Here is a 27,824-nt window from a genome sequence, read left to right on the forward strand (position 1 = left end):
ACACCACAGGCAGGCAGAGTAGCTGTATGCTCCGCACAAGAGGGCGGTGCAGAAAGCTGGGTTTCATCTTCAGCATGTACCTGAAATAGAATATGCTTATTGAAGAATTTTTGAAGAAGTTTGGAACAGTGCAAGGTGCTGGCTTCCTGGAACAAAGAACCAGGGTCTGATCAGTTGTTGAGCAAGCATAGAGCTGCTGCTTCAGTGCAGACTTTAAAGAGAGGGGATGGCTGAAACAGGCAGTGGTGGTTATGCCGGGTCTTTACCTGCCACACTTTGACAGTAATTGGTCTCAAAGGCCAGGTAGGCTCCAGCAGAGAGAATGCTTGGCAAGCACTGCAAAGTACAAGATGCTGGCAAAATATTTACATGTCACAGTAATTTAAAGTTGGAAACGAGTCACAGATCAGCAGCAGCAAAGGTTGGAGATGGGCAGCAGAGTCACTTGTTCTGGTCATTGAACGTAACTGTTAATGAGTCATCAGGCCCAAAGACTCTTCACACAAACAAGAGGAGGAAAAGAATGAAAAGGTCATTGATCTGCCTGCATCCAACTGCCCTCTGAATAGTCTGGCTGAGTTAAGAGTCTACAACTGCATAGGGAAGCCAGGAACAGTCTCCATTCCTTTAAAGGCTCCTTGTGGCTTTCCCTGCTTTTTCAGATTTGGGGACAGACTAGTGAATAGGCTAGTGAGGTGTAAAGTCTGATTTCACTCATTTCTATGGTCTGCACCGCACATCAATGTATGTATAAGTCAGTTAATTATTGCAGTTTTTACGCTTCCAAAGACGATTAATTTGACCAAAATATCAAGAGTGGATAGTGTTTGAGACATTAAAGATTAAAAAGCAACTTGAGTCATCACTTGCATTTCTGTAAATAGGAACAAAAATTCACAAAAAAGGTATGAATGAAATACACATACACACCTGTACCTCGTGAGAGATCATAGGTGAGATTGCCTGAAGAGGCATCGGAAAAGGAAAGCGGTAACAGCTTTTAAACTGTGGTTGAAAACCTTCTCTTCCATAATAGGTATTTTATCTGATTGTTTTGTAGTTATTCAGATTACCAAGTTTTCCAAACTACTCTGAGAAACAATTTGAAATACAAATCCGGGAATGGAAGAAGGAGGAAAGAACTGCATTTGCTAGGGAAAAACCCTCAAAACGTTTAGTATTTTATACAGCCACTCAAATTCTGCCCTGAAAAAGCAGCTCAATTTAAGTCAACATGTCAGTGACTATAAGTAGGGCAGATTTTATTTGTTAAAAAGATTGGGGGTGCAAATGAGAGGGAAATAAATACATAATTCATTCAAATAACCAAGTCTTTCTTAAAATACACACATCCTACATGTTTGTACAACATCTAAGATGGCATCATTGTACCAAGACAAGAACAGCACTACAGCAGATGTATTGCTGCAATGATTTCCCTTCTTCCCTCCCAAGGAATCCTGATGTCTGATCGCTCCAGCAATAGCAAAAGTATTTAAATTCATCAAGTAGAGATAATTTATGTTTTGTAAGCTGAGGTGCTATGTCTCTTTTCAGATCTAGTTCCTGCAGGTAGAGATCTTGGTGCTCAGGAGCTGGTGGAAGCAGGATCCTTGGCTGGGCTCTCCTTCTGCATACTGTGTGTCCATCTCTCTCTGGGGGGTTCCCTCAAGCCAGGGTTAAGAGAGGTTTTGCTGAGAAGGTGATAGAAAGCAAGAGACAGAGAAACCAGGACATGATTTTCTCAACTGCTGATCTTGGCTGAGCTTTTAGCAGGACCTCAGAAGGGCTTCAAGCCCTGTCAGGAAAGCAATTCAAGGACAGGAGGCACATCTCAGTGTGTGCTGCCCAGATCCCAGTTCACAGGGTCTACAGCTCCACTTCAGCAGCCATCTCACCCCACTGACCCCAAAGGGAGCTGGAGGGGCCCTAACGTCATATTTTCAGTTCTGCCATTTATTCATCATGTGAGTTCAGGTGAACTAGTGCAGTTAGTTACACCCCATGAAAGAATGTAGGTCTCCAGCCTGGATCCAGCATGCCCCAGTGCACAGAACCAGAGCATCACATGGAGAGCCAGGCTGCTGAGAGCTCCTCTGCAGGCCCTAACCCAGGGTCACCTGTCAAAAGCCCAAGCAGAGTGTTCAGCTCAGGACTAACCTGGACAGAGGTAAAGCACCGTTGACATTCTTCATTCCAAACATCCTGATCATCCACAGGCCTTACCTGTCATCATTTGGCACCACTTCAGAGAAGGTTTCAGACTGTTTTTTCTTTTAAAAAGGTGCCATTTCACATACAAAAAAATTTACCAGTAAGTAGCAAACAGGCAGTTCTAAAGTAGTTTTTAAATGCATTTTTTCTTTCCATAGTATTTAATGAGAATAGAAGAAATAAAGTAATTAATAAATAGAATAGCTTGTTGCTTTCAATACAGGCCTACCATTGTAAATGAGAATGGGGTGCTGCGTTTTCTGTTTTGCATTATATTATCTAACAAACTGCATCTAAATCCCAAAATGTACATTTACAAATACAACACCCAGTTTTGACATGAATTTCAGGGTAGTCACATAGCACCTATTGGCAAGCAGGATGTTAACCTATAGGAAAAAAAAAAGACTATGGATTTCTTTTACAAGTATCCAGAGGCATAAAATGGAAGCATTCATAAAATCTGTCCTGTAGAGCCAAAAAAAATTCATAAACTTTCCTCCACAGTAAATATTTCAGGTACAGCAATGATTGCAACCCAAATGCTTTTATCAGTAGCCCTTAATGCACTTTCATATCCAAATCTTCAAGTATATTATCCTACTGCTCAACAGAATAGCTTCTCCTAAATCAAAAAGAAAACAGTACACAAGCATTAATGTTTAACATGTGAACTTTGCTTCTCCACTGATGCATTAATTTATGAGAAAGCTGCATACATCCATTTTAATAAAACTCACATTTCAGTCTCAAAGGTTGCCTGTCAATAACTGGGCTACTGTAACTTAAACCTGGTTATTTCTATAGGCAAAGTGAGTGTTGAATCGCTTTGAAATAAGCCTGCTACTAAAATAAAATGCTACTTAATGTTCTGTAGTTGTAATTTTCCAGGCAATTTGAAGTGAGAAGGAAACTACACTATTTTAAGAATAAACACACTGAGAAGTAGAAACCTGCATATGAGAAACAGTAATTTGCAATGCCTGAAAATGGATCCATTAGTCCAACTGCAAAATTCAAATCTCAGTTTCTAATTCAAGAAGACATCTGAACCAAAACCATTAACTAAATAGTCCTTCAATGTGGAAAGAGTCCATTTTCCAAACAATTCAGATCCAAGTTCTGGGACTCAAGTTTACAATTCCAAATACACCCAGTTACAGTGTAAAGAGTCTTCATTTATACCAGTTCCTGGGGCCATTAATCACTGCACTTTTTCCATTTTGAAGTCAAAGGAAACACAAGAGGAGGAAGAAGAACTATGTGCAAAAAGTGACATCTCTGAAAGATGAGCCTGCCAGGGCAAGAGCTTAGGAACCAGGGTATACTGCTCATTTTGGTTCAAAAGCAGACTTCTGGTACTGGGAAATGCAGCAAGTTTCTCCCTGTTTTTGTTAGGAATTTTTCAGATTCTACCTTCTTCCTGACCTGTACTGAACTGACACCGATTCTTACACAAAACCCACATTCCAGCAATCTGAACACCTTCCACGCTGGTAACTGCAGCCTGGAAGACTCCAGGTACACTTCTCCAAGCCCTTCTTTCAGCAGCTAATAACCATAGTCTGGGATGCTGCATCTTAGACAATGTTAGCATTAGACTCAGTTTGCTGGTGTCACTAAACCATTACCATTGATCAATTGTTTCAGGTCTTGTACAAACTGACCCTCATTCTTTGCAGAGCTGCAAAATGAAGTTTTCTTTATGATTTGTTATTAATTCAGACTAAAATCACAATTTCCCAGAGGTGTTTTTAGGAATTGTTTTCCTTCTCATTTTAATACCGTATGTATGAACAGCTGTACTAACTATTTTGAAAGAAAAAGCCAGACTTAATGTAACCAACTAGGACAGTCAGAAGTCCAAATCAAAGTACTGCCACAGTATATAGTTTGATTACAGAAGAAACAGGAGTGAGCATGTTTAGCTAGTAAAATACAGTGTGAATAAACATGAATTCTCTTCAGCTCCTTCAAACTAAGGAACAGAACAACTCCCCCAGTTCAGTTCTGACTACTTACAGCAGAGGTTGAAGATTCCCATCACAGTCCAAACTGAAGACGTGGCCAGATGCAGACAGTTCCCCAAACGGGGACAGCGATGAGACAGTCTAACAATGCTAAATGTTGCCTTTGTAAAGGAGGGCTTGGCCAGTGGGAGACATGCTGAAGAGCATTCAGTGTCTGCAAATTCCAAAGCAGCACACCTGGGGCTTCAAGTCCAGTCACCACAGAAAATGCATTCTCCCAGCTATCTCTTATGGTCACTAGGATCTTGCATTCACTGTAAAATGCACAGAGACATCAAAAGTTCTTCTGAGACCAGTTCCTGGGCTTTCAGTAGACCTGATCCATCTCTAGGGAATATCCCAGCTGCTGGAAATGACACTGCTATAGCTGAACCCTGAATTAGGAGCACCTTCATATCAGGTTACAGTGCTGTTTCATAGCATGGCCCAGCTCTCACCATCCTTCATCCAATACACATGCTATGCTTTCATATACTTTCTACAGAGGAGAAAAAAAACAGACACGGAGAATAATTCTGTGCAAGGTTTAGACTGAATGTACAGCACAGATCGAAACCATTTGTGTGCCATGGGCTCCAGCTTTTAACCATACTGATGTTTCACTCCATCCCTGGTGGAGACAGGAACACCTTCTGTGTGACCAAGGACACAGCCTCAACCTCAGCCTCTTCCAGGAAACCACTTCCTTGCAATACCCACACATTGTACAAGGATAACTATCCAGGTGGCAGATCTCCAGCACTGGCCCAAACTGCATTTTACAGACATGTACACTTTTCTAGTGCTGCCCTTCTGTCAGTGCAACAGCTGGCAAAGGACAACTTCTTTCGGGCTCTGTGCTGACACCTACTTCATCAAATTCCCAGTAAGGCTTTTGCTGTGCTTCCCAAGTAGTGCTGGCTGTTGGTAGTAAAAGGATATATTGTTACAGCAGCCAAAGGCAGGCCATGGGGTACATTCTCCAAATGTGGCAGAGTCATGGGGGGTGATGCATCTGAGCAATTCATTACATAATAAAACTCATATCCAAAGGTAAGGTTCCTTTGTGAACATACAACCTGCTCTATTTTCTGTATATGAACTATGCATAAATTGACAGCTCAGCCCACAGATGAGTAAAATTTAACTTATACAATAGCAGATGCTAGGGATTTATTTATTTATTTATTTTTCTTTTTAAGGATTTCACAACAGTATAATGTAATGGAGAGACAAATTACTGTCATGCTAAATCTGCTTTCTGATCCCACCCCCCACACTGCACATTCCTCAAATAAGTTGACACGTGTTATTTCAGTAAAATGATGATGTTACATACACCTCTGTGTACACAGTGGGATAATAAATTATTTCTAGCTGCTCTGATGCAAGCAAACGTTTGAAAGCATGTAAGTTTTAAACTTCACTCACCCCCAAGTTTTCACTAAACTCAAAGTTTACATGTGACCTGCACTTTCCTAAACCTGATCACTGTCTTAAAAAGCTATTTATTTTATCAGAATCCAGGACAAGAATTGCATGTATTATTCTGTCACTTATATTTCAGCCTTTGAGAGAAAACTGATAAGCGATTGATCAGTAACCAACTGTTATCATTGTCCTGAGCCTCAGAGTGAGGCTACCCTGAAGCCTGTCAGCTTTAGGATGGGAAGGGATAGAATAGAATAACAATAGAAATAGCAATAATAGAAAGAAATAGAAAATTATATTTTAGTTAGAAGAGAGCAACAACAACCATCTAGGCCCACTGCTTCACCAATTCAGGGCTGATCAAAAGTTAAAGAAAGCATGTTCATAAAGAGATTGTCCAAATGCTTCTTAAATATTGACAGGCCTGGGACATTGACCGCCTCTCTGGGAAGCCTGTTCCAGTGTTTGACCACCCTCTTGGTAAATAAATGCTTCCTAATCTCCAATCTAAACCTCCCTGGTGCAGCTTTGAACTGTTCCTGCAAATCCTATACTGGATTCCAGGCAGAAGAGCTCAGCACCTGCCTCTCTCCTTCCCCTTCTCAGGAAGCTGTAGAGAGCAACAGGGTTGCCCCTCAGCTCCTTTTGCTCCAAACAACACAAACCCAGTGTCCTCAGTCATCTCTAACAGGACAGCCTTCCACCCCTTTCACCTGATTTGCTGTTCTCCTCTGGATGCATTCGGGGACCTTCCCTTACTTCTGAAGTTGTGGGGCCCAGTACCACACACAGCACTTTCGATGAGACTGTACCAACTCAGAATAAAGATCACCTGTTTTGCCCGGCTGGTCATGCTGTGTTTGATGCATCTCAGGATTGGGTTTTCTCTCTGGGCTACCAGGGCTTATACTGAGCTGCTGTTGACCAACACTCCCAGATTCTTCCTGCTCTCCAGCCACTCCTCTGCCTATTGGTACTTGTGCTGAGTGTTACTCCTTCCTAGGAGCAGATTCTGGCATATGGACCTGTTAACTTTTACCCCATTACCTGTAACCCAATGCTCCAAATTATCTAGATCCCTCTGCAAGGCCTCCTGTCCCTCAAGAGAGTCAACATCACCTCTCTGATGTCATCAGCAAACTTGCTAATAGGACACTCATTCCTGCATCCAGATTGTTGATAAACTTATTGACTAGAATCATCCCTAGGACTGAGACCTGAGGAACACTGCTGGTGACTGCTCACCAAACAGGTCTAGCCCCATTCACTGCAGCCCTCTTAGCTCTGCCCTTCTGCCAGTTCTTCACCCAACACACCTGCTCATCCCACAGTTGAAAAACTTGTCCAGAAGGATGCTACGATGGAAGCATAAAAAGCTCTACTAAAATCAAAAAACCTACATCCACCACGATCCCTTCATCCAGGAGCAGGTGACGTTATTGCAGAAGGATGTCAAATTATATGAATCCACGTTTACTGAGCCTGATGAGTGCATTATTCACTAAATGCCTTTCAATCATACTCAGGATGATCTGCTCCATAATCTTTCTGGGGAATGAGGTTAGACTAACAAGTCTGTAGTTCCCTGGGTCTTCCCTTATGCCTTTTTTGTGTACTGGAAGAACACTGACTAGCTTCTACTCATCAGGGTCCTTGCCAGATGCCCAAGACCTTTGGCAGATGATTGAGAAGGGTTCTTCCATAACACCTGCTAGCTAGTCCAGCACTCTGGGATGAATCCCATCAGGCCCCATGGATTTGAGACCATTCAAGTCATACAGCTGGTCAGGGGAAAGCATAAAATTGAATCTATCAGAACCCATATAAATTTTTTTTTAAATGGCACTTAGTACTCACCTGCACTGAAAAGACAATGTTTGCAGACCTGCTCCTTACAAACTTCCTTTTAATAACTTCTAACTCTCCCATCTTTACTTTGATTTGCTTGTTCTTATTGCTGTATGATGTTAAATTAATATTTCCTTTCAACGTGGATTGAAAAACACTGTTTGTATGACTGGTCAAATGAGAGCTGAGGATCTTCCTGGAGAAAAGGTGACATAAAAATATAACAGCACTGTCATCTGAAAAAATAATCATCCTTTTACAGTAACTCATGAAATTCTGTGTCTTCCTCTCGTGGTCATTTTAGCAAGTATGTATGTTATCCCAGACAAACTAAAAGAGGAACTTACCACAGAGTGCATGTTTCAGCATCTCACAAATAATGTAATAATTCATAAGTTATATTCAAATATAGTTTTGCAAGTGACAGTAATTTAAAACTGCTTTGTTTACAGCAGAGAGGAAAAATGTGGAATTTTTCCAAGGCATTTGCTAAAAACAATTCTCAGGGCAGACTTTCACAAATATTTACATGCCTAAAGATGCCTACTGGCATTTTTCACAATTAGGTGTCGGAGTGCTATTAAAACCCAGACAACCATTTGCATTGCTGGGCAATTAAATGCCTACAAATTCCAGCCCTCCATCCTGTAGCACCTTACCTTGGAGAAAATCCATCACCCAGACACTTGTATATAAAAGTGGTCCATAACAGCTTATGACCAATGCCATAAAACCCCACTGATCTAGTAGTTACGTTTGGCACCAACCTACTGAATAGGTCTGTCAGAAAGAGGCACATACACAGCACACTAACACTTGTGCCCAAATGCTGCACTTGCTGACACTGTCTTTTCTTACCACCAAGAGCAATTCTGCCATGTTAAAGTACTTCAAGAACATCTTGGAGAAATATCAGCTTACATCACATGGTTTTGTTCTTCTGTTAATTAATTCCTTGTGCTCCTGGTAAGAACAGGAGGAGATCTGACCCTGATAGAATGTTAAATTAAAAATCATTCTTTTGATCATCAGAAGTTACGAGTTACATTTATCTCCAAAATTGTGGGAGATATTTTGGGGTTTTTTGCAAAGGGCCATGAATCTGCAACCATCCTACAGTAATCACAGACTATAAATCAGTTTAGATCAGTTATTCACAAATGTTATGGCAAGGTGTGTGAACAAATCCCCAGCTATGTGGACATTAACAGCAGTACTAGAGTTAACATGAGACACTCATGGAAGCCACATGGTGAGCACAAATCTGCTCAGAGGATTTATGGTTTGACTTCCATTGTCCCCACCTAGTCTTCCAGCTAGTGGAAGTTGAAGGCATATGATTTTATGTATTTAGGAAAAAGGTTTTTAATTTCTGTGATCTCTTATTGTTCAAAGGGAAAGCTCTAATTTCTCCAGCTTAAATGCCAGGCCTGTAAGTTGACAGGGAGGTACTACCTGCAAGGTACTACCAAAACAGCAACCAACCACGACCAACCAGTTTTTAACAGTGACAACAGAATGGTTTGGCCTCCTGCTTCAGCCTCCTGTGTACAACTTAGTGCATGAGAATAAGTGAATTTAAAATCTGAGTTAAAGTCATCTGTTCTATTTGTCCTATTCAAGTGAGTAAAAAGGAAAAAGAAAAGAAACAGAGAGAGAAACATAAGATGGAAAAGTAAAATATTTCATTTGTGGAAAGCCTTAGAGGATAATAGAGATCACATTAACAAAGGCTATTAATGCAAATTTATATACAGCCATCTAGCCCATCTAGTTAATCCTAGCTGAAGTTGCTATGACATGCACAAACACATGTGCACAGAGAACCATGTGCATACACAGATTCATAGCCCTGTTCAACCTGAAAACCATATTTTTCAAATTGGGATTCTGATGACCTTTCCTATTGTGTCAAATCCCTACCTATGCTACAAGTCCCAGATTCAAAGCAAACAGTTTTGATCAACATACAGAAAGGGAGCCTCTGTAGAAACCCTGGGCAGTGTATATTCCTAGTAAACAGATTTTTACGATAGAAATATTTCAGTTTCATTATATATTGTCATGGATAACACTGCATTTCAATGCATGAGGGAAGGTATGCTCATTTCAAATATTAAATGTAAATAGGCACAGAGCAAGAGATTTAACCCTGCAAGTCCTCCACTGGAGGATCCTTGACTGAAGAAGAGTTCAATTAAATAAACCTGGCCCCAAGCAGTCCAGGTCATTCAAGCTGTACTGAGCATGTGTTTACAAAGCAGCTCACCACTGTTCACTTGGTAATAAGAAAAATCTTTTAAACTCAGAATCTCATAAGAAATATTTCTTTTCCTTTCCCTTCAGAAATGCACAAGGTGGATTAACAGAAATGTACATCTGAGCACAGGACAGATGAGAATGGCAACTGTCAACTCTCAAACACCTTTTTTTTTATTTGAGAGATTTCTGATATTTTACATTACTATTGAGGCAACATTCAATAAATTTTGTAGTTTGAATTCTGCCTCAAAAACAAACACCCATCTCTCATTCTAAGTCACTTAGTGAAAGCCTCACAGGCGCAAAACTTCCACTTACCAATATAATTTATGATGCATATCTGAAAAACAGAATTTGGCTGTGATATTGGATCTTAAAAAGACAAAGTCAAAAATTGATAATACCCAAGACATTTCTCCTGGTGAGTTCTGGAAGCCCAAGGTGATACATTATCAGAAAAAAAAATCATTTTCTTGTTGACACTTCCTTGTTAGTGTCAATGGCATAACATTTTATGTAACATTTTATTTAAATAAAAATTTATATCAGGACAAATAAAAATAACAGAAGAATTATATAGGCAATGCAACATGGAAAACCAAATTTTGAACCGTACAATCTCACTGTACAAAAGCAGAATGTCACAGACTCATGTTAAACTATTTTACAAGCTAGAATCCTGTTGTGCCTCAATTCTGCAGCATCTCTGGAGACATCATCCTCTTACACAGAACTGGTTTTATGCTCTTTAGGGACAGCAGAGAATTATTCAATGAAAGTTTTAGATTTAAGGTGGACGCTCTGCTTTTGAGGCTGGTTTACAGTAGGGATAGTTTGTCCGATAAAAAGGACTCAATTTTCAAAAGCGAACGTTTCTTTTGAATACCTTGATTTTAAAATATTCTGTCTGAGCAACCTGAGGCCTGATTTTCCAAGTTATACATAAGTTCAACTCCAGGAAAATTGCTGAGAATTGCAAGTACTCAGCAACTACAAAATCAAATTTATGGTTTGATCTAGGGTTTTTAAGAACAGAAACACCCAAAATGCCCCTTCACATTCCTGTAGTTCAGAGACATAATTAAATAACTTGTTTGTGTGCTCTTGTCTGTATGCAGACACATATGCATCCCTGACACCAGAGCTTTTAAATCTGAGCAACTTTAGCCAAAGATGCAGGACTCTTTGTGAGGTATAAAACTGAATTATATGTAAAATTAAGCATGTCCATAAATAAGCATATAAATTGAACAAAACTGTGCCTGCAAAAAAGTAGGCACTGAATTTTCTTGCTTTTGTAAGAGCCCATTAATATATTAATAGAGGTTTTACATGTTTTGTACACTCAGATATATACATATATTTTATCAGTAATGTGTGTTTACATACATACATGTGCACATATGCAAACATATGTGTACACTTACCACACACACACTCACATTTCCTTATCTACACACATTCAAGCTCTCTATTTTTAAAGAAAATGCCACCAGTTAAGAAACACTGAAATTGGTTCCAGGTTTTCCAAGATTTTAGAATTATAGAAAAAGGTAAGTTACATCTGTCATTGCATATGAAAACAAAAAAATCTGGACTTTACAACTGCATTGAAATAAAAAGAAAGACCAAACATATCCCTCATGCTACCAGCTTTCCAATTAGGAATCAAGTTATTGGAATGAATCTGGTATAAATGCAAGAAGCAGTGGCAGCATTTTGTATGACAATTTTTTTACAATAAATGTGACTCTTTTGGAAGATGAACTAGTATCAATCTGTGGTGAGCAAAAAGTTCCTTCCTTGAGAGATCACTGCTGAGCCCCCTTCTTCCTGTGCTCCAGCTCCTGCAGGCGTTCCTCGCGGCACTGAGCGTGCTGCGTGCCCACTTTGTGCGCTGTCTCGGTGGCTGCAATGTCGATCTGCGCGTATCGGGAAGAGCCACTCCCTGAAACACCAGAGGAAATCCTGTAAAAGGCTATACCCCTCATATATTCCTCAGTGAAGCTGACACAGGATAAACTGTTGAGACACTTCTTTCACAGGTTTCCTGGATGATCTTGGTCTGGTCTTATAGCAAGTTACACAAAGGGAGTAAGATGATAACCACAACTGAAACAAAACACCTCAAAAGCTTTGTGGTCTACCTATTTTAGCTATCGGGTTTTCTTCAAATGAACCACTTGCATTTCTGCTCCAGGTTCAAATCTCCACCCCTACTACTCCCAGTAGATGACAAAATTTAACTCAGCTCTCCCACTTCTGTGAGGCTTCATCACCAAGCTACCAGTCAGTAAATGAACAACATCAGGTATTTGAACAGAAAGCACTTGTGGCAGTTGGCAGAGTTCTTTGTTTGGACTGGACACTCTGTGAATGTTTACCAGAGCAACCACCTTCAGCCTCAAACATTTTAGTTCATTTTATGCAATAGGGGAGACAAAAGCTCCTCAGCCTGTCCTAAAGTGAAATGGTTCTCTATAGGTGCAGACATAGAGGCTAGAGGCTGGGAAAACTTTAATATGAAAAAAGCAAATTATTTATGGTCATTAAAGGCACCTTCAAAATTACACCATTTCAGCTTGGGAGGGTAAGCTGGCATTTAGGAAAGTTTATGGAATTTGACTCTTCATTCTTAATGCCATGTTTCATTGGCTTTGAAATGAAGATAAAACATTGCATTTACATTTCAACAGGAGGTTGTAAAGAGAAGTGCATTTAAGTCTGGTAGAAGCTTAGAATTACTTAACTAAAACCATATAAAAATTACAAAAAACCCAATGGGAAAAGTGCCAACATTTCAAAGGTAATAAAGTTACTGATTTTTAAAGTATAAAAATTAAAATCTTAATAGCTGAAAACTATAGATGGAAAATCCATTAATACCAAATGTGAGGAATTAAATGCTGGATTCTGCTAAGACAATTTCTATAACAAGGACTGCATCTCTAAATGATAATACACGGTAAGTATATTGCATGTTTATATGCTAATTGTCCAACTTAAACATTAGAAGTAAAATACCTAATATAAACAAAAAAGAAGGAAAAAAGTAATTTTAAAAAATCAAATTAAAAAAAATTGGGTTGCCTTTCTCTTTGTAGCATTTTAATACATCTTCAAGGAGAGCAGACAGGAGAATACTGCATTCTAGTTTTAGTCATTTGCTGCATGGCTCCAGAGTCAGTGTCTTCAGGAGCAAGCCCTGTACACCCACCTACACCCACAGCCTGGTTTCTGAAGCCAGGCAATAATTTTAAGTGTAGTCCTAATGTGTGGGATGAAAATCTTGAGAACAAAAGCAAATTACTGTCTTTCAATCTCCACAGACATGGAAAGGTTCACTTTAGAAGAAGCACATATACAATGTTCCTGTCAAAGGGATGCAACATCTCATAGAATTTCATTACTCAAAAATCTTTTCAAAAAAAGGATGCCAATTAAAACAACTGCTTCAAAAACATACAGGGTTCAACTCTCTGTTAGCAAAATCCTGTGGATAGATCATACAGTCATTAAGCTTGGAAAAGACCTCCAAGGTCATCAAGTTCAACTTTTGACCAAACATGACCATGCCAACTAAACCATAGCGCTGAGTACCACGCTGAGTTGCTCTAGGAATAGTGACCTCACCACATCCCTTGGCAGCCTGTTCTGATATGACTACCCTTTCAGTGAACAAATTCTTTGTGATGACCAATCTGAACCTCCTATGGCACAGCTTTAAGACTATGTCCTCTTGTCCTGTTGCTGGTTGCCTGGGAAAAGTGGCTGATGCCCACCTGGCTACAACTTCCTTTCAGGTAGATGTAGAGAGTGATAAGGTCTCCCCTGAGCCTCCTTTTCTCCAGGCTAAACAACCCCAGTCCCCCCAGCTGCTCCTTATATGAAATTAGGGTTCTCCATGCCCATACATTCTGCATTACTGCATCCCTTCCTGATTCAATAGTATTGTAGACAGACTGCCTTACCTCTTATGCTTGTGCTATGTTCCTGAAGTTCCAGTTCCATGTAATGAAGCTGTTTCTTGGAAGTAGGGCTGACAGGAATATTAACATAGGTGGCTGTCTCACTGTGGGGTCGATCAGATGTAGGGACATCAGCTGAATAACCTACTGCCCCTTCTAAAATAAATAACATGTTAAAACAGGCCTATTTTCAATGACCAATGATCTATTTCATACAAACACACTGAAAGCAAACTTTGAGCAGAAATAACTCTGCTTGCCAAGCAGCACATTCCTCAGTGGTAGATGGGACATGGGAAGACCACAGTTTCTCCAAAAAGATCTTGAGACATTGATGAAGTCAGGATCTTTGCAGAAGACCACAGACCGGCATCCCAAAACAAACACTATATGCTGACATTTCCCAAGAGCAGCAATATACATAGAACTGTCACAAGGCTTCCAGCTCTGTCTTAGGTTAGTAAAGTTTATATGAAGTCATCTGTTCTAGGAAGATGTGATCATCATCTGCGAGTCAGCAACTAAAATCACTAGAGGTTCAGAAAGCATGTCCTGAAAAAGGAACCAAAGAACTATTTCAAGTAAAAGGAAGGCAAGCTTCAGGAGACAACACCGACAGCTTCCCTGTGCCAAATTGAAAAAATGGGCATGATGCCAAGTGGGGACAGACCAAGTAATGAAACTTTCATTGCAGGAAAAAAGGTGGGTTAAACAGTGGAAAAACCTTTCTGCATAGTAAAGGTCACAAGAACACTAGAGCAAATCATACAGTTTTCTGGAAATTTCTAAAAAGAGAGAGATTAATGTCTACCAAGAAACAGTTCCTTTAAAGTGATTTTGACTTAGAGACAACTTTTTTTGTTTACTGGATTAATTCTAAAGACCTCTTCAAGCCCTACTTTCAATTATTCTAATCTTGTCTGCCTGTCCTGTCCTGTTGTTACCCTTAAATGCTTTCTGTTCTTAAGTCAGTTTGAGACAGAGGAGTGAAGAGGAAAAGTGGTACCACTTTCAGGTTCTCCTTTTCCATGACGTTCTCCCATTAAGCCCTTCCTTGTTCCTACATAAAACTCATCTCAAATCTGTCCGAACTGCTGGTTTTCTCATTTGCCATTTAGATGTTATTGAGATGCGAATGGAAAAGCAGTAGAATAACAAAGCATTTTAGAGCATAGGGAAGAATGACTTCTTATATCAAAACAACAACAGCCCTGAATAATCATTAAAGGGAAACCTTTTCATCTCCTTGGAAGTATTATGAATAGCAGAGGTAGCTCATACAAAGTGTGGCAACAATAGGGGCATGTTCCAGGACAATGGAATCTCCCCAGGCTTTCCCAAGAGTATACTATGCCATCCAAAAATTTAAAAGTCTGAAAAGTTGGCTGATTCTCCAATAGATTTTCATAAAGAAAACATAGGAACACCCACAAAGTATACAAATATTTTCCTGACATTCAGACTTCAAGCTGTTGTTCCAAAGCCAGATGTTAGGAACAAAACTACAAAATCAATGCAGAATCAAAAAGAAGAAATTTTTATGTCTTCCTTAACCATCACTCTCAGAAATTATTCTCAATTATTCTGTCTAAAGTATTTCAAAGGCATTTGGCCTGACTGTGCCAAAAGGGATTCAGGAGAATCACAGCACTGAAAGCCTGCATTACAAATACTTAGAAATTGTAAGCAAATGACAATCTTCAGGGCTAATGTAGAGTCACAAACAGCCATGAAGGAAAGTATAATTTTTGATGGCTTTCTGCATGCTATTAAGGTGATGTAGCAGGAGCTTAAGTGAAGCATCCTCAAAGCTAGCTAGCATGAAAACTAGCAATCTTCTCTGCAGAGCTAAACTGTTGACAGGTTTCAGGAAGCTGAATGTCATACCTGATGCAGACAAGCAAAGGGATTTTCCTGAGAACTAAAAAACCACACATGGAGAATAATGTATTAATTGGTAGGGCTTTGTGCAAGAAAAGCAAAAGAAACTCACAGAAAAAATAAGCCTCTGGCAACAGTCAAGCATTCTTCTCAAAGTGGGAAGAAGAAAAAAAGAAAAACCACCCAAGAACAAAGTTGGGAAACTGAAATGGAAGGGAAGGAAAAGTCTTCTGTTGTTCAGTCAGTGCCGTCTTAGTAGAAACTGTACTTTCTTTGTTATCATAGAAATACTTTGCTTTTCATTTTTCCTTTAGAAAAAAAAAAAAAACAATAAAAAACCTCATTAGACACTGAAAACTGGCTTATATTTTTTTTAAGATAAAGGCTTATTTTCAAAGCATGAGATAGTCAAAAGCTCCAGTAAGTCACACACAGAAAGCCGTGGACAAAGACAGCGGTCCATTCTGGGTGGACAGAAGCAGAAGATGCTTATAAGAGGGGTCAGAGGACTAGTATTTGAAAAAACTGAAAAGAGAATTTGAGAAAAAACAGGCCAAAATGCACGGTTACAACATTGTGAATGAATTGATAGAATATCATGATTTCTTGAATAGAAAGGCGGGAAATTTAGGAATCAAAAAAGATAGTTAAACAAGTAACAGAAGAGTGAAAATTCAGTGGCCCTGACCAGAGAGGGGAAAAAAAAGGCGAAGAGTATAATTGAGGATGGAAGAAGAAACTATTTGAAACTGGTGGTTTAGCCTTCCTTTCAGCAAGTGTTAGTTATTCATATTTTCTACCCAATATAGACTCTGTTCTCAGAAATGCACAATAAATAACACAGAAAGCAAACCAGCACCATAAATACAGCCCAAAGATGAGTGTGTGCATGAGCATGCATGTAAAGCTGACATGTTCAAAGGGCAACACTTCAAAAATAAGCCCTTAAAAGGGATCACAAAAAAATAGAAAAACATAAAAAGAAAGAAACAGGAGGTGTTAGTGTCCTCTGATGCACCTTGTCCTCTGATGCACCTTACTGCAAAAATCTATACTCACCAGGTTCCTCAGAACTAGTTGGAGTTCCAGGTTCTGAAGGAAGTGTTAGCATCTCATATCCACCTTTAGGACCTAGAATACAGCAACACTGTCAATGGCTTTGGATTTACAGATTTGTACAATACAATCAAAGCCTATGATTTTCTGGGTATGACTTGTAACCTTCTAAACAATCATAGGGAATAATCTCAGAAAGTATAAACAGTGGCTAGTGTTGACTTTTCTGCAGGCGTGATGCCAGCATTTTCTAATGAATGTAACACCAGGGAATAAACTTCAGGACATTTTTACAAGTATTCACACTGAAGGCCACTGAAGTCAGCAGTGGGTTTTGCTGTGCATTGATGTTGGAGCAGAACTATTTCAAATGCATGAGTCAGGGAGCAGTGTGTGGGCGATCTCAGGAGCATCTGGAAGACTCTTGTTAAAATTCCACCTCCAGCATGATGGGTAACTTCTTGATTTCTGACAAAGCTCTGTAGAAAATGCTTAAACTAGCCCTTTCAAAGATAGCCTTGCTTTCCAAGTGCAAATCATCATCTTTACAGTAAGTCAGTACATCAGTCCTTCAAGAGTACTAAGCTGAAAAGAGAGGCCCAGGTTTCCTCATGATCTTGGACTCCACCCCAGTTTAAACAAGGCAAGCAAAATTGCTGTGGCCATAGAATGAACATACTGCAATTAATTTTGAATGACAAACATGCATAATTTTATCTGCTGGCAGTGTTCTTTTTCTCCATTATCATGAAGTATATTTAAATGTGGTGGGTGTTTTTCCCAGCATATCATTGTTAGGATACAGGATTTCTCATGGCTTGAGGTGAGGGTTTTTTTAGTGGGTGCCCTTTTTTAAGGTTCTGGCAGAATTTTACCACTGTAAATAAGATTATTACTTATACTCTGACACTTATCTGTCACTGCCTCTTCTAAACTTATCCCATCTGTCAGTGCCTTTCTAACAAAAACTCTGCAAAGCATAAGCCTAAAGAAACACATAAGCCTTACAATAGGGAATCAAATCATACATTACTTTTAGTATTTCTTGATATCTAAAATAATTTAAGTTTAAATTAGTTTAAATTTACATGCATATCCATACCTTATAATCACTTATACTTACCAGCTTGGAAACTGTGCCCTCTATGCACTTTCAAGGACCCAGAAGATGCCATGATAGAAGCACCACCTTTTTCAAAGACAGAGGTTCACATTAGATCTAAATAGCTGCTGCTATTCTTAGATACCTGATGTGCATCAGCATTTTTTATAGATGGCTTTGAAACATTTAGAAAAATTTCACCAAGAATTACAAGTTGTTGTAATTGATTGAGGAGTTGCCTTCGCAATCCGTAATGTAGCTTTAGCAACAACAAAATTTAAAGTGTTCATTAAAATCTCATCGCACTGGATCCAAAAGTTATTGAAGTGAATGAGAGCAACTGCATCATGCTTCAGTAGTCCACCATCCATGTTTAGACATGCATAAATGGGGCAGGGAGAAGGGTACACAAAGGATTTCCCTTCTATGGGGTTTGAATCCAGGTCATAGCAGGTGCTTGTGAAACACCTTCTCAGTGTTACAGCTAGGAAAGCTTTACCACAGATGTGCCAGATGGCACAGCCAGTGCGGTGTGCTTTGCCTACATACATACATTCCTTCTTCATTTCCCTGCAAACTCATCACCATTATCCCTTCCTGTTGGGTTAGCATTACCTCTATCCAGCCCTGAATCTCTTCTCTCTGCTGTTGTCACTGTGGGCACCTTAATCAAGATGAGTGGCACTTGCTTCCTCGCATGAATAATTGTGAGGGAACTCTTTGCGCAAGTCGAGGGTACTGAGCAGAACTCAGGTAGGAGGCTGTGCCCGTGAGTAACCCTGCACTGGTGACAGGGTGGCTGTGCCATGTGCTGCTGGGGGCTGGGGAGCAGGTACAAAATTAACACTCTTCCAAACTGATGAACAGTCTCTGAGCAGGTGAGACACTGCTCTGCAAATGGTTTTTAAAATAGCATCCAAAAATTACCATAGTTCTTATGCAACATGGAGAAATTCTGTAAGAGAAATAGTCTGAAGTACCTGAGAAAACTGCATGGCCTGGGAACCTTAAGAAAGTGGCCATTTCTTTTTTTTTTCCTACTGTATAAAGGATACATACAATTTGTTTTCTAAATCTAAGAATTTCCAAGCTTGTGAAATTAATCCCACAGTTTTATACAGTAAATCTAGAAAAAGACAGATTATTTCACTTAATGAGGACAGTGGATTCAAAAATAATAAAAACCTCTTTTAGAAGTGCACAATTGAACTAAAACCTTTAGTTTGTAGTCTTTCTGTACAATGAGCATATATAGGGCAATACAAGGCTACAAAAACCAATTTTAAAGCATGCCATACTGAGAATCTGATTTGTATTTTAAAAATGAGGTCAGATTGTGAACCTTTACATACTCTGGGGAGGACTTAAGCAGTAAAAATGTTATTTGAAATTTTGTTTTTAACAAGAGTGCTGATAAAAATAAATGCAAAAATAGGGCAGCCCCGGGCTAGCTAATATATTTTCTCTGTAATTGATCATCATTTTTCTCACCTCAGTGCATCCTGTCTCTGCATTAAGAATGTCAGGATATGTTTTATGAAGCTGAAAGCCTTACCTTACTTTGAAGAAAGATTACAGCCTTAGGCTAATTCCAGCTTCATCACAAAGCCACTGTGGGGTGGGTTTTTTTCTCCCTCAAAAAATCATTGCAATTCAGCAGAAATAATTATTGAGGAAATGTGGATTTTTAAGCAACATTTTTGGGATTTGTGAAGAGCACACAGGACAGGAAAGGAGATTTAAAACAATAAAATATTCCAATCCATTTATGGTCAAGTTTAAATTTTCCCATTCAGAGCTTATTTAAAAGAACTATGTTAATTTTTCAGGATTTGACCTGTTGCATTTTCCTCATTTTCAAATCTGGCAAATAACAAATATTTACATAGTCAAATCTCTGAGGGAATTTTTTCAAAGCTTTGAACTGCATCATATAAACACATGTCAGCCAAGATCAACCTAGATATTTTCTTCCTCCTTTACAGCTACCATTTAAACTGGTTTGTTTCTTATATGAATCCTAGGGTAATACTTGCAGGAATGGAAAAAGCAAGTTAGCCAGATAATTTTCTGAGCAAATAAAGTATCCAGTGGGAGACTTCTAGTTTTACAAGGGATTGTTAATAATACTTTTTTTCCAGTTTCCCCTGCCATCTAGTTCTGTGTGGTTGACTTGCTCAAGTCTTTGTCAGAACTGAGTAGTTCTGACAATGTGTAAGAGGAAGAAGCTATTCAAATGTGACAAAATTAAAATAATCTGCAGGATATTTTGCATTCCTACATATGACTGGGCTTAAAAGTCCCATGTAGCTCAATGAAGACAACCACTATTTGAAATGTTTTTCTAACTTTATAGTCATTGCTTTATGCCACTCTTCAAAAATAAGCAGAGTTTGCAGGAGATGTGCTGCAAGAAAGAGCCACAAAAGAAAAATAACAAACTAGAGGGAATGTGGGATATATACTACAAACCAAGCCCAGACAGTTTATATTTTCAAAGCTTGTGACCTGTCATTACATGCCCAGTGAGGGGACACAAGCAACAGTACACTGCATGTCCCAAGTGCTCACTGCTCAGCCTCACTGAGTAGGTCATGAACTCTTCAGGTCTGAGCTATTAAATTTCCTGACAAGGAGTCAGGACAGAAGATAACACCATGTTCTGTGATAAATTTTTGCTCCCTGTTGAATTAAAACTACATTTCTTACGAAGGACTTTGAACCACTCAGCCAAGCAACATTTCCATCTCCTCCTTTGAAAACAGATGCCTTGCTCAAAAGAGCACCCAAAGACTAGAGTGACTAATTAGGGGAAATACTGCAAGTACACCCAGAGATTTTTCATGGAAATATAATAAGAGACTTCTGGGTGCTGTATATTTGCCCTACAAAACTTCCATGTTTGTTCTCTTCAATTTCAAAGTAATTTTATGTATTTTCTGCTATACAAATGGCATTATCTGCAATACATAAAAGCTGAAGGGGGATACTTAAAATCGTTTACTTGGTCTACAAATTTCACTATATTCAGAAATGCCTCCCATCTCTCTAACAAACAATTTCAGAAGTGGTAGAATCACTCAAAATTAGAAATGCTTTCAAGTACACTGCTCAAATATTGCTCCTCGAAAGGCCTTTTAGTGTGTCCAGAAGCATCACAGAGGATCAAACTACCTCTAGCTCTTATTCATCTTCCCAAGCTGGAAGGCCATTCCAGTCCAGCATCATACCTTAAAAATGCAAAATTGTTAAGCTAGAATTATTACCATTTTCCTGTACTAGTAAACTTGGTGTCTGTTTTTTTGAAAAACATACCGCCAAATCTATACATACATTTACTCCAAAAATTGCCATATGTCTGAAGCTCGGGATCTACAGTGGTCAAGAATGAAGGTCACATAATGAGTTTCCTTCTTGGAAAAAAAATCTGAAATCACTATATTTGCAAATAAAGTTCCTCATCTTTGTGTTCTGGAAGACTGGGATATGTAATTTCCCCAGATTTCTATGTCAGGGAAGGCATGGGGAAGCAAATCAGGAATACAGAAAAGACAGGGCTAGAGGGTCACTGCAGCATGGACTTATCATCTTCTGTCACCCCCAAAACAGGAAACAGGAACCTACTTGATCTGCTCAGACACGAGGATGAAACAGCAGCATTTGGACCATTCACTAACATGTGGTTTCACCGCTATGGCTTTTTTATTTTTCCTTCTGAGGAAAAGCCCCTAGTAATTCAGTCACTAAGGCCAGGATTTAGCTTGTAAATGCAATTTATATGTTAATCAGCTTGTTTTTCCTGAGCTTCTGTATTTCTTCCCCCACGTTCTGCGTGTACCTGTAGTATAAAGCATGATCAAGAAAAAGCATGTCATATTATGTCATCAGGCCTTTATTAGTCACTTTCTCATTGCAAAAATGCTCTTCTATTACAGTGCTCAACCCTATAAGGTATGACATGACATATTTATGGTGGACACACTGCTCAGCACAGTCCTTTACTGGCTCAATAAAATATCAGAGGGCATTGGGTCTTCCTACATCTGAAGAGCTGAAAACATGTGTCCTGAAAAAAATTGTGAATTATAAATTGTTTTTAACCTAAAGAACAATAACCACCACAGTACAGCCAAGTTTCTTCTTTCTCATTGCTCTCAGTTAATTCCTTGAAAGTTTACTCCTAAGATTGGAATATCAGGCTGCATAGGTTTGCAATAATTTTTTTTAAATGCACAAAAGAAAGCCTATTTTTCCATCATAAAAGATAAGCTGTCAGATAGCTGACTTCATTTTCAGCACCTATCACCTGTTATATATTTAATTTTATTCCTTCTGTGTCCCTGCCTCCAGTCCCCAGCTGCTGAAGAAATATTTAATAGAGATACAATGTTTATAATCAGCATTCAGCTGACATTTCAGCTGAATTCCAATCCACAGCATTGTTTTATGTTTATTCCTTAATTCACCCTCTCAGAACTTTTCCTATCAAGCCTTGTGTAGGTTTGTTATTACAAGCAAAGAGGCTGTCAGAGAGCCAGTGTCTGTTCCAATGCTGATGAATTTGCTCCTGTGGAATATGAAAAAAAATAAATGGAAACAAAGAGCAATAATTTATGAGGCACATAACAATATTAAACTATACCACTTTCACAGGAGGATAGTTTTTAACTTATTTGCCTATTCAACTATCAACTTTTGCAAAGCCAGAGCCTGTGTCACAGAGGCACAGGGAGATGAGAGCCCACACTACAGAACTGTAGTTGGAGTGTTGAAATACTCTTGAGTTGGGTCTGGCTCAGGGGAATGCCCAGGCAAACAGCTTCCTGTGGAAATTGGGAAGGGACACAAGATTCTGAAATACAGTGCATAGAGCCGGCATGACATGCCTTCTCCAGGGATTGCAGTGTCCCTAAGCATTCCTGCAAGCCATTCCACCTCTCGACTTAGCTTTTCTAAGTAGGAGTCTTGGGATTTAGGCTGCTCAGTTCACATGAAACAGATTGGCAATTAATGACAGAAATAGTGGCATTTCCCCTCCACGTAAAACAGCCTCATGGTTTAAACATCATTCATAAAACAGGATTGCTGTGACAGAGTTCTACTCAACTGAGAAAATGCAAGCATTCTGAAGGAGAGCATGACAACATTGTAAGTAAGAGTTGGAGGTTCCTTATCTAAGCTGTTGCAATGAAATAGAAAGGAGTACAAGATTTAAATAAGGAGGCCTAAATCACAATACAAAACAGCACAACTGCTAGGAAATACATTCTTAATGTATGAATAGGATGATTTAAGGTGGATTAAGGGTTCTCATTGCAGAACATGCTAAACAAACACCTGTCAGACACACACACGGAAGTACATCCAAACTCCAGGGAAGATGCTCTAGCTAGAAAACTGCTTCAGCCCTGGTTTCCTAAAATACTTTGATTTATAATAGCAGAAAGATAAAGAATATACTGGCAAGCTCTTCAGCTCAACATTCTGTGAAGGAGTGTGGTTTTGTTTCACCTCTCAGCATGAATGTGCATCTTATCCATGATCCCTTAATTCAAAACACATAAGCAGTTCCTGAGTAAGAGACCTACACATGTATCTCTGAAATTGCAGCCACTAGATCAAGCTACAGAATTTCTTAAGCAGACATGAGAGTCTCTGTATAGGTCCCATGAGAACTTCTTACACAAAGTGTACTAAACTGAGCTGCCTCTAGAACCCAGCACTCTCAGAAATCTGAATCACACTTTTGAACCTCTATCCTGTCATGGTATTTTAAGGTCCATCATAACTCTAAATGCAGCCTATTATACTGAGGAGCACACATTCCCATGTCATATAACTCCACAGAATCCCTTGCCTTGATATGTAGTACAAAGCTATGATAAAAATGGGAGCATTTTCCTCCTACAAACGCAAGTAATCTAATTCAGTCTCTCTTTCAAATCAATATTTATATTATTTATAACAAAGCCAACAAAATTATTTAAACCAGAATTAAATGATTCACCCCAGCTTGTTTGTTCCATCTAGTAATAGAATTCAGACTTGTTGCTGCATTTATGAACACTTTTCAGCTTGCCATTAGAATTAAACACACGTCTCTACAGTTGCTGGGTCTTTTGCTCAGCATATGCAACTAAGAGTAGAAAGAGAATATCATCACCCCCATTCACTACCAATAAACTGGATAATATTTAAACAATGAACCCTGACTGTTTAACTCTGGCTTGCTACAGAATTGAGACACTCAAGACCAAAAATATTGTATAGAATATGTGGGCAGCTGTACCCAGGAAGGAGTGGGTTTGCATTCTACAGTGTATTTGAATAAAAATACAATATAGTCTTCTCTGTGATAAAAAAAAATATATTTGTGATTAAGTCAATGGCTACACTAGGAAAATATATACCTGAGTATTGGGTCATTGTACAATCCTTCATGGCAGTAAAGGTATCTTGCAATGTATATGCACAAGACAAGTTTTGAAAGAAGTTACCTCAAATTAGTGTGCCCTGATGTTACCCTCAACAATGGATAATAATCTCTCATCATAGAAAAACATAGAAAAGTTGCAGCGATGCTTAGTCCAACAGAGCTCTGTCAATGACTGCTCAGCATTCTGGGACCTTCAGTTAATAGCTTAGATTTGAGATCCAAAGGCTACTGAATTATTTTGAAAACTCTGCAATGCCAGGTTCAATGATACTTGAAATCTTCACATATATAAGAGACAAAACTTTGAAATTAAATATCTAAGGACAATAAAAATGCAATGAGACAGAGAAGGCTTCAGTTTCTTTAGCATTTGGAAATATAGTATATTATTGAGGAATAAAGCTGTATTAGAGCATTTGAGAGAAGAAACTTCACAAACACAGATAAAAACTTCTGTCGCTGGCTTGAAATGCTGCATTTTCCATAAGCATTTATGCTTACTCCAACAAGTGTTCGGTTCTTTTCTTATACAATATTTTCCTGGTGTACCAGGCAAGGAAACCCACCTACTCAAATCTCTTCAGTCTTGCATCTTCTCTTTCTGTTGATATGAAAATCTGTCCTGCATTTCTACAATTCCAATTTGCTTAATGATAGGTTTTCTCAAAACAGCTAGCTCCCTCATATGCATGAAAAGACTAAGTTTTTATCAGACATTGTTTGCATCCATAATTAACTTGACATTGAAATTAATATTGTGCCCACCATATACCCATTTCCCTGTATTTACACACACTTGAATCACAAGTGCTTTGGTTTCCTTGGGTTGATTGGAAGACTTGAAACTTGAGCACCAGAGGAAAAGATAAAATTCTACTTACACCTCTATAAACCAAGAGTCATTCCACTGACTTGAGCGGAATAACTAGAAACAAGATCTGTTAAATGCTTCTGGGATTTTCTCCTGCTAAGACAGACAAAAGGAATAGGATTTCTTATAACCTTCTCCAGAGACACCTCCTTATCCTGGGTATCTTACAGGATTTGTTCACACAAGTATCACTCAGCTATGTTACATATTTAACAATAAAGACACCCAAGCACAAGAAGCTGTTGTTCTATGTCTACTGAAACTGGAAACTTATGACATCTAATGGATCTGACAATTTATCTGGTAAACTACTAAAGGAATAGAAAGGCATTTAAGATACTAACCACATTCTTTGCACAGATCCTTCCAAGGACTAAGATGGAGACAGTACACAAAACCAAAGGCTTACAAAATGTTACCTTTGGTGTAAAATGATAATTTAAAGGTGCCAGACCAGTTTGGCTACATTAGACATGGAACTCAGGTGACCAACACATTTTACTGATAGAAAGGTTTGCAACACAAAGGAGGTTAGTGTGTTACCCTTGCCTAAATGATCTTTCCAGACCCAGATATTCAGTGTCCTCTCAGTGATTTTGCTGGTCAATAAGTAGTTCCACTGACATGAGAGAAGAATCTCCATGTTGCCTCTGGTAAGGATCCATTCCTGTTGTTTTGTGTTATTTACAAAACTGGCTATATACACATAAATCAAATTTCCCTTTGGTGTTAATATAGCCTAAAAAGAACACTTTCTGGGTGTTCTTCAAATAGGTAAAAAGAAAAAACATAAACCAACTTCATATAGAAACTGACAACTTTGAACCTCTTTAGATTAAAAAAGGAAGGGAAAACCAAATATCTTAATCTTTGCAATCAAAATAACTACAGATTACAATGTATTTCATAATTGCCAGTCATGAATCACAGCATCAAAACCAAACACAAGCAGGATACCTCTCAATATAGTCTTTAGTTCTGCTTCCATGAATCTTCTGTTTTTCTTATCATAATCTGAGACTTAAACATTATCCTTTAACAAAGCAAATAACTAAATGACTCCTACCTGATATAGCTGGTAAGACTCCAGACTGTAATACTGCTTTTCCCTAAAGAAAATAGAAAATTTTAGAATGAAAAATCTTTAAAATATAGAGAAACTTCACAAAATATAGGAAGAATGGTAGAGAAATCACTTCACCATCACCAAAGCTTAACAATTAGTTTAAAATCCAGAACAGATACACCTTCAGACTTAGGAAAGGTTTTGGGGGGTGTTTGAGTGTGTCTGAGTCACATGCTTTAGAAAAGGCTAATGAACTTGGCTTTAGATGCTTTGCAACAAGTGTAGCAGGCATGATGTAGCTCAGCACTGTTTAATCAGTCCTGAATTATACAGTGAAAAGCAAGAAAATTTGGTATTGAGACAAAGAGGACATGAAGCTGGAGTAACAGGTTTAACAGATGTAAATTAAGGCCAGGCCTATATTTGTTTTAAATGGTAGGTGCTGTGAGAAGGCAGAAGCCTGGTGTGCTCCTAACTCAGCCCCATAAAAGCAACATGGAGCTTAAACTGAGTTCAGGCTGCCTACAAATCCTGAACCTGCGACATCATGGTTTCCTAGAAAACAGTTTTGCCATCTCAGATGTTTCACATTGGTCATACCATGATGGTGCAATGGCAAGTGGGGCACATCAAAGGAGTCAGGCATAGAGTACCAGTGCCCATTGAAACTAAAAAGGAAGCACATTCCAAACAGGTTGGCAGGCCAGGCTTCTCCCCAGCTACACCATCTCTGTCATGCAAAGCTGACCTGGAGGACATTCTGGCACCAGGTGGTTCCTGCACAGCAACATCAAGGTAAGCTCTGCATTTAGCCTGGTCTGGGCTGCTGACCAAAGAGATCTGTTTCTGTCATCTTGGTGAGAAGAATTCATCATTATGATCCTTTTATTTGATAAATAGATGTGCCTTCTGGACTTTGAAGTGGAAAAACTTTATATACCTATTGGAGCTGAGCAATGACACTACTCAACTCCAAAGCAGCAGAACTCCATTTTGTATTGACACCTCACAGTAACTTTCCTCACCTAAATACACAGACTTCTGGCCTGTGATATCTCTCCATTTCCTATACCTTCTTACAAAGTGGTGGCTTTTCAGACACACTTAGCACTTTACATATACAATACATACATCTTTCCCCTATATAGCCACTATGTTGATTTCACACACACAAAATTGATTTACTTAATATTCATCTATATGTTTAAGTCAACTAATTCCTGCACATTTTCTTAAGAAAAACATTAAGATGTAAAGCTCATTAATGTGATCATTACAAAAAGCTGTCAGAGATAACAACTGGGTTCAGCTTCAGTTAAAGTTCAGTGGAAAGGCTTTCTTTCTTTTTGATGCACCTTGCAATGAACCAGAAAAATATTAGAAAATATTACCTTGATACTGTTTCACCTAATAAAATAAAGATTAAAACAGTTTACTTTAAATGATTGGGGTGGGGACATTTTTCATTTTAAATACAGTTTTGAACCCTGCAACGCAGAACAACTTTCAACAGTGGAATAACATATAACATAGAAGATGTTTCTGCCTGATCCTCTTGCACACATGGAATGCACAGCTTCAGTATTTACTTGAGTTTTTATGTTAGCTATATATTTTAATATTAAAACCTGAATTTGAGCACCTATTTAGAGTAAAAATAGATGTGATGGGAGGAAATCA

The 27,824-nt window shown here is 38.7% G+C and overlaps 1 protein-coding gene across 2 annotated transcripts in view; it reads right to left on the reverse strand.

Annotated features, from left to right (window-relative positions):
- Window positions 1-10,104: 10,104 nt before the first annotated feature.
- DOK7 (docking protein 7) overlaps window positions 10,105-27,824 on the reverse strand; it is a 59,638-nt gene continuing 41,918 nt past the window's right edge. For both annotated transcript variants that reach the window (XM_071556885.1, XM_071556884.1), the window contains 5 exons: window positions 26,145-26,187; window positions 17,793-17,858; window positions 16,673-16,744; window positions 13,736-13,888; window positions 10,105-11,712 (listed from right to left, as the gene is read on the reverse strand). In XM_071556885.1, coding sequence (XP_071412986.1) covers window positions 11,576-11,712; window positions 13,736-13,888; window positions 16,673-16,744; window positions 17,793-17,858; window positions 26,145-26,187 — 471 coding nt within the window. In that variant the 3' untranslated portion in view covers window positions 10,105-11,575. The remainder of the gene's footprint in view (window positions 11,713-13,735; window positions 13,889-16,672; window positions 16,745-17,792; window positions 17,859-26,144; window positions 26,188-27,824) is intronic.

The sequence above is a fragment of the Pithys albifrons genome, chromosome 5 (genome assembly GCF_047495875.1).
Source record: "Pithys albifrons albifrons isolate INPA30051 chromosome 5, PitAlb_v1, whole genome shotgun sequence".
Lineage (NCBI taxonomy): Eukaryota > Metazoa > Chordata > Aves > Passeriformes > Thamnophilidae > Pithys > Pithys albifrons.